At 41.8% G+C, this 7,984-nt stretch overlaps 1 protein-coding gene across 1 annotated transcript; it reads right to left on the bottom strand.

Annotated features, from left to right (window-relative positions):
• Positions 1-3,650: 3,650 nt before the first annotated feature.
• LOC136551432 (large ribosomal subunit protein eL42-like) lies at positions 3,651-7,605 on the bottom strand. The gene is made up of 4 exons (XM_066542981.1): positions 7,471-7,605; positions 4,267-4,446; positions 4,071-4,145; positions 3,651-3,980 (listed from the first exon to the last, which is right to left on the bottom strand). Exons 1-4 carry the CDS (start codon positions 7,471-7,473, stop codon positions 3,921-3,923), a joined length of 318 nt encoding a protein of 105 aa, XP_066399078.1. The 5' UTR covers positions 7,474-7,605; the 3' UTR covers positions 3,651-3,920.
• Positions 7,606-7,984: the final 379 nt, after the last annotated feature.

Genomic DNA, 7,984 nt, shown 5'->3' with positions numbered 1-7,984 from the left:
CTAAGCTGATCGCTTTTTAGATGCTATTATTAGAAAGCAAAAGACACCATGAACCACTGCATTGTTGCTGCAACTTATATACAGGCAAACGCCACAGCAACTGATATTAGCTTAGTGGTACTCCAAAATACATCGCTAAGCTGATCGCTTTTTAGATGCTATTATTAGAAAGCAAAAGACACCATGAGCCACTGCATTGTTGCTGCAACTTATATACAGGCAAACGGCACAGTAACCGATATTAGCTTAGTGGTACTCCAAAAAAAATATAGAGATATTTTTTTATGGTGCTATAATGGAATCTGGTGAGGTGATGTACCATTTGTCTTTTGGTACATTACTTTGAAAAGTACCAATTAGTAACAAGAACTGTAAAGGAGGTAAGTGCTGAAGCAATCAATAGCTATCAGGTGAAAGCTAAATACACCATCCAATAATAACTTCTTTGCCAAGAAGGGAACCAACAGGAAGGAAATATCGCAATCTAGCTTGAAAATTTAAAAAGAGAAATAAGGTTACCAAAAGAAATAAGCCATTCAGGTGACTTATTGTTCTAACCATTATATTATATCATGTTTTAGTATTGTTTAGGTAACTGTGCACATATAATATGAAATTAGCACAAGAGTGTAGTACAGTGAAGGAAGATACGAAGCCTACTAATCATGATATATTTGTTTGGGAACGGTAACATTTTTTTTTTAATACTGGTGATAAGAAACCGTGATGTGACGTTTTTTCAAGCTACAAAATCATGCAATTGTTACAATATTTTTTCAGTTGGCTACAAAATAAAAATTGTTGCATGCTTGGAGACATTGTTTTACCTGAATTTGTGGCGGCAACAATTTTGATTTAGTACAACGCTGTCAGTCATGTGGACTGAAAAAACAGCAGCCTATATGGCGTCTAAGAACGAATGGAGCCCGATTCTCCATAATCTAGAGCATGAAACTATACAGATGAAGCAGAGCATAAAATGAAAGATAGGGATAATGAAATTACAACCAGCACGAAGGAGAGAAGATGTGCAAAAAGATATAGGACTAATGCCAAGGTCTACCAAGAGCGACAGCATTAGAAGCCATAATGGGTTCTACGAAGGTCTCAATTGCCTAACAATGCACCAACTTGCTATGTTTAGCTGAGGTATATCTAAACCAAAGTATGGGCTGAGCTAAAACAACCACACATAATTAATTAGTTGTTTACATTAAAAGCTAGGCAAGTATACTTTTAGAATCCGCAACGATGTTGGCAAATAACTGTGGAGGTGGCAACAGAACAAAAGGCGAAAAGTATGGATAGGAGATATGATAAAAACACTTTACCTTCTTTAAATGCAGAGGTCGTAGGCAACCTCTGTACAACCAGAAGAGCATGGCATCCACGTTACTGCTAGCTGGGAGGCAAGTTTCTTGCCTGGCTTTGCTGTACAACTAGAATGCATGTGAACCTAAATGAAGCCAAGAAAGGAAGCAAACTGAACACCTGGCTCCAATCCCTCATCCACCTCTGGTTTAGTACCTCAGAACAACAACCTGACACATGATTTAAGGGATGTACCTGAAAGCAGTGCAAAGAAAATCTCCATATCACTATGAGTTTCCGTAGGCTCCGTATCACTATGAGTTTCCGTAGGATTGTACCCCCCAATTAGGTAGGATCAATAGTTTTATTGCATAATACTATTACTGGTGTGTGGTAGAAGACATAAATATTTTCCTGTTATTACATAAACGTGGGTGACAAATAGTTAACTGATTCATCCTATGACTCCAGCAGACTAATCTGAAAAAATTCACAATCAAATAGTAGTAGTTTATACTTTCCCAATTTCATATATGAGGACACCATGTGCAGCTATCTTTGTTTTCATCTTATTGAAAAGGTAAAACGTGCCCAAAAACATACCTTCTAGGTCCGCGTCCTTAGGAAGCACGGTATATGAGGCTCTATGTAGGCGGCCTCTTTGAACACGAGCAACAGGGACTGGAACACAATTATCAATCATCAAAAGAGAGCCATTAAATACACAAATTGTTACTATCTACTTAAAGACCACAGGTTTGTCTCCGGAAGAGGATAAAACGCGGTATGTGCCGAGAAGAAAGGCAAGTATGAACCTGCAAGGGGCCAGCAGCGGAGGGGAGGCTGCTGCTGCGGGAAAACGAGATCCAGCTCGCGTTGACAGCCTCGACGGCATTGATCACTTACCATGAAACATTCACAAAACAAGGTTCAGATTTAGGGGAGCAAACAAGATACTAATCTACACAAGAAATATGTCATAATCACCAGGCAAACCTATGAAAATTTAAGCCGATGTGGCAGGTGCTTCTATTCAAGGAGCTATTGCATTTTGTGGGGTTAAATTGTAGTTCCATTCATGAGGCTGTGTCCAATAGAAGACCCCATTGCGGAACCTAAACCTAAACCTAAAATGGGTCTCCAACATAATACCTATAACCTCCAACAGAGTACCTATATAGAAGACTCATTTTAGATGTCAGGAGAGGCATAACCCAAATCTGAGTATCCTCTCTCCTGAAGACTCATTTGCAGAAAGAGTTGTCTTTTGGGTCTTGTTGTTGGAGAAGACCAAAAATAGGTATTAAATTCTTTGCCTGTAGCGCTAACCAAAAGACGAATTTGACTTGTATTTTAGGTTGCAGTTGTCAGAGACAATATGAGGGGCTTTTCAATATTTTTACTCTTAACATCTCAATAGAGGAAAAGCGCTAGCAACACTTGAGTCTAGCAAGCGAATTATTATTGTTCTAAATAGCAAACACTCATCACTATTCATGCTGGCAATTGCATTAAATTCACAACCTACAATCACGTGCCGATGTGCGGATGAGATCCTCCCTGCTAGATGCCACAAAAGGAATCAGCCTGTTCGTTTGGCTATGGTTTGTTATAAACGATCGTAAATTTTCAGTCGGAACATTATTTTTCTTTCACACAAACCAGCCAGCAGTACTTCTTCACGAACCAGCCAACCGAACAGGCTGAATATCATATGCTTCAACTATCAAATAAGAGGTTAACCATTACCCTACCCGCTAATCTCACAAGTACTGCCTACACGAACACAAAAATCTCGAAAGTCAGAAACTATGAAATGGCAAGACTGTGGATCTTGAAACGGAGAAAACAGGGGACAGGGGGCACTTAGTGTAGACGGACCTGGACTGACTTATTAGTCGTATTTTTTCAACGAAGAAATAGTATTTTTCTTTTACAATAAATTAGTGAAATACTTTTGCTTTTCAGCGAAAGGAACATGGCTTTGTAAATCCGCTGTATTTATTTGAATATATTTTCATACTATTGCCCATCCAGGCCCGACTCGGCCCAAAAATACGTGATCGACGCATCCCGACTTGAACTTATTTGGACCTGACAAATGCTAAGGACTAATTTAGCAGGTGGTGGACCATGACTGGGCTTTATTGCTATAGTAACCCTTTTGGGTCCACGGTGGACACATTGAAAACAATGGAAATTAATCGCAGGAGTTTATTTGATTGTGAGTAGATGAAAATGTGCACCATTGTACGACTGCCGAACAAACTCACTATGTCCCCAACGACATCATTCCACCATTATATTTCAAACAAATACCAGTCTCGCGATGGATTCAGTAAATTGAACTATTGTTTGCCCACAAAGTCCAGGACTATATGTTTACAGTCAACCAAACGATCATCTTGACAATTTGATGAGTATGAGTACTCAACCAAATGGCGAGGGAGAGCCTTGCCACAAAATATAATAATAACACAAAATAATATCTTGGTTTCATACAAACTACATCGTACCAAAAAAGATATGATAAAAGAGCAGATGCACAAGGTGTTTCTAATGGTAAATTCTGACAGATACTTGAGGCCCTGAGCAAGTTTATGATCAGCCTAGAAAAGAGAGGTTCCTTTGCCCTTCTTGTCGCCACCGATCTCAAAGTGCTTGCACCTCTGAAGTTAGAGGACAAAGTTAGCTTCACATACTTCGCCAGAATAAAATACAGACGAGGACACAAAATAACAAAGCATGGTGGTAAGGACCTTGATCGCGTGTTGAGAGTAGTGCTTGCAACTCTGGCACTGCAGCTTCAGCACAATCTTCTTTGTTGTTTTTGCCTGAAAAAGACCGAAGAGTTGATGTTAGGAAGCAAGTAAATGAAGAAGCCACATTAAGAACTCTGAAAGCAGCGTTCAATATGTAATTGGTAATTCAAACAGTAGGGAAGTTGTGTTGAACCTTCTTGTGGAAAACAGGCTTTGTCTGACCACCATATCCAGACTGTTTGCGGTCATAACGGCGCTTCCCTTGAGCTGAAAGGCTATCCTTACCTTTCTTGTACTGGGTAACCTTGTGCAGGGTGTGCTTCCTGCATTCCTTGTTCTTACAGTAGGTCTTCTTGGTTTTTGGAACGTTCACCTACAAAATATGTACAGCATAATAAATACACAAAGAATCGATATAAAAATAAACAGAGAAGTCATGCTAAATAAAGTAATATACGAACAAATTTAACAGTCCCTAAAATTATAAAAATCCATCATGAGCTAATTTGAAATGAAACATCATAGGAAGCCCAAAAGAAGAATGACTGGCACTAAGTTGCACAAAAAGGTAGATTCATAGTGGAACAGAAACAAAGGACACCAAAAGGAGTATATATAGAATGCAGCTTTGTGAAAAATAATTCGCATCTTATAAATTCAATAATAGTTGTCACATAAGATTGACATAAGCGAAGTGAACTGAATCTTGCTAATTTGACAAATACCATATAACTTACAATTCATGAACAAGGAACAATACAATTCATGAACAAGGAACAATAAAGCTTGAAGTTGCCAACACAGTATATAGAAAAAGAACTATAGTGCTGCTAAGAAACGCGCCAGTAAAAACAGGATATCAATTTCAATTCCTTCTCACAAGCACCCAAAAAATATCTGTAAGGTTAGCATGTAATCATGGAACAAAATCAACTCATGGCAGTATGAGATGTTGGTAAAGTCTTCTACTTTATGTCAGACGAGGAGTTCTCTACATGCTAGTTAGAAGCTTGCATTAATACACAAGACATTTTGTTGTTAATAGGATAGATAATGATCCTCGGAGTGAGAGACAGAAGATGTGATTTAACATTGGTAGGAAGACCTTGCACAGCATTGCATGAGTTCAATGCCTCAGACAAACAATCTACAAATAAAAATGTGACAACTCATACAAAGTTAATACTCATTTTTTACATTCTAACAACAAACTATTGTTCTAGTGGTTGCACTACTAGTCGGTTCCTTTGTCTCTTTATACTCAATTAGTACAAACTGAATCAGTCAAACAACACTGGTTTTTTGTTCCTATTACGAAATTAAGGTATAAAGGTTGACAAGCACCTGTTGCTAACTTGCAAAACAGTTACCAGGTTACTCAATAGTATTATAATATGTAGTCATTCATCAAGAAACGTTACCACTAATTTCAGTGAGACAGACAAATTGGTGTGCATCAATTGGCTCAAGCTTTATTCAAAACACTCTGGGTCTGTTTGGTTGCTTGCACAACTCCTTATCCAGGCTCCCACCATAATACAAATTGGCTTTGTTTGCTTATCTGTACAAGACTTTATGCAGCATAGCACTCTCCTCAAAGCAAGCTGAAACTGCATCCCGCTATATGCTCAAAATTGACGTATCCAGCTATGCAGGTAGCCCCAGTACCCGCTCTGCAGGCCACATTCCATTCCTTGCAGCCGCTGTGCAAGCGCCTGTACTCGCTGTGCAGTGCCCCTGATGCGATAAGTCTCTGTGTTGGCTGATCTTTGTGGGGCTGCAGCATCCTTGTGGCTGCATTGGCTGCATGGTGGTATTGCTGCTCAAGGACAGCATCAAGGACAGCATCTTTGACTGACTAGGACAACACCTTAGCATCTAGGACAGCACCTTAGCATCTAGGACAACATATTAGTATCTAGGCAGCATCTGTTTTAGTATCTTGGCATATGCTTGGCCGGCTAGCAGCTTATAAATATGTATCCCCAACCCCTCAGGCTGGCATGGCATTTTGTGTGAGAAATAAACTAGAAAAATTGACCCAACTCCTAGTGTCATCCTCTCTCGATGAGAGTAAGACTTCTGCTACTACCAAGAGTACGAATTCAGCGACTAACAGCCCCCACGCCCCTTCTCTCCGTAGCTCGTGCCAGCGACTGACCTGCACGCCGCCTTCGCCAACGGGCTGCTGAAGAGCATGCCACCGCCGTATGGGAGCACGCCGTCGCCACGCGGGCTGCCGAGGATGAGCAGCAGCAATCGCCGCTGCACAGGAGCACGCCGTCATCGCCCCCGCCACACGGGAGCACGTGGAGCACGCTGCCACCATGACGTCGTCACTGCACGGGCCGCCGAGGAGCACGCCGTCGCCGCCCCTGCCGCACGGAAGCACATGGAGCAGCACGCAGCCACCACACACAGGCCACCACACACGAGCAGCACGCAGCACGAAAGTGGCGTCGCTAGGCTAGTTAGTACTAGTAGCTAGCTCGAGTCGGTCCAAGGCTCTCTAATGTAGCGTAGGAGAACACCCATCTAGGGGTGATTCGTGAATTGGAGGCTCAGATGTAGAGTCAGAGAGATTCGGTGATCGAGAGACTACGAGAGGGGGAGCTAGGAGACGGAACGGTCGTGAAATGGTGAAACTGATATCACAAGCATGGATGGCCATATACATGTTATGCAACCAACCAAACACAGACGATTATGCATTCCAACATCTAATGCGGGTAACCAAACAGAGTTTTATGCTGTGCAAAGTAGAAACGCAAGACAACCAAACACTGCTTGAAAGCATAGGACTATGCTAGATTGGATATCTAATACTAGACTCTTATGCTGGCTACCACAATGCGAGCAACCAATCAGACCCTCTAGGTCGTGAACCCTCTATTAAACAGATGACCATAAGTCCATAACCATTTCCCTTGATATAGAAACCTCTATTTATACCCAAGCATGCATACGATCAGCATATCAGCAAATATAATTATCTATTGTAAGACACGAACTGGACAGAATAACTGCTTGCAGTCTGGTTAATCGTAAACGTTTTTTTTTAACTAACAGTGCACACTAAAACAGATGGAAATATGTACACGTTTATTGCCCAAACAACACAAAATTCACAATATACGACAGCGCGAGAAACCTGCTAAACTAAAATAGCACTGAACGGATAACACCGATCAAACCAAACCCTAGTTACATCAATGGAGCCGCAACGAAGGCCTCGCTTACAAAACTGCTCTCCATCTCGAGCTGGCACCAGAATCAGACCAAAAAAAAGGAAGGAATCGCGACAGGGAGTATCCACAAGCGCAGACAGAACAGGACGGAACTTCTGCGTCCTGAGATCCAAAGCACAAGGGGAGGAGGAGAGGTGGGGGTCGCTAACCATGGCTGCCGCGTAGTGGCTTCCTCCGTGGCTCCGTCCGTGCGAGAGTCCTTGCGGCGGCGTGAGGTGGGATCCCAGAAAACCCTAGCACCGGAGCGATATATCAGAAGAGAGCCGGGCCTGCTGCGCTTAAGCGAGCTCATGGGCCTGTTCCTTGGTCTAATATTCGGCCTGTCATGTAGATTTGCAGCCTTTTTGTCACTCAGCCTACGAGGAATAGGCGCACCATACATTTCTTCTCTGCGAAACTCAAAGTCCAAAAGAAAGACACATTTGATCTTATATAACTAGGTTCGTGCCAGTAAGTTGGTACGGGTTTTAAAATCTACACAATAATCTACACAATTCTATGTATTTTTCAGTTTAACATATATAAAAGAAATGTTTGTGCATCGTCTCTAAAAACGATTCGTGCAGCAAACCAGACCTTCTCATTGGGCCACGTCGCCTGCTTCTCAGATCTCAAACCAACGGCATCAGGCACTTCAACGTGGCTCGCACTAAAGCCCGGTTC

The sequence above is a fragment of the Miscanthus floridulus genome, chromosome 4, assembly GCF_019320115.1.
Source record: "Miscanthus floridulus cultivar M001 chromosome 4, ASM1932011v1, whole genome shotgun sequence".
In the NCBI taxonomy this organism is placed as follows: domain Eukaryota; kingdom Viridiplantae; phylum Streptophyta; class Magnoliopsida; order Poales; family Poaceae; genus Miscanthus; species Miscanthus floridulus.
The sequence above is the reverse complement of the archived record's forward strand: the minus strand, read 5'-3'. Positions and strand labels throughout refer to the sequence as shown.

Bases quoted from the DNA above. Each gene is read 5' to 3' on its own strand.
- LOC136551432 (XM_066542981.1), bottom strand. The intron at 4,146-4,266 runs GTTCAACACAAC...GGTCTTTTTCAG, and splicing joins AGCCTGTTTTCCACAAGAAG to GCAAAAACAACAAAGAAGAT. The intron at 3,981-4,070 runs GTCCTTACCACC...CTCTAACTTCAG, and splicing joins ACTCTCAACACGCGATCAAG to AGGTGCAAGCACTTTGAGAT.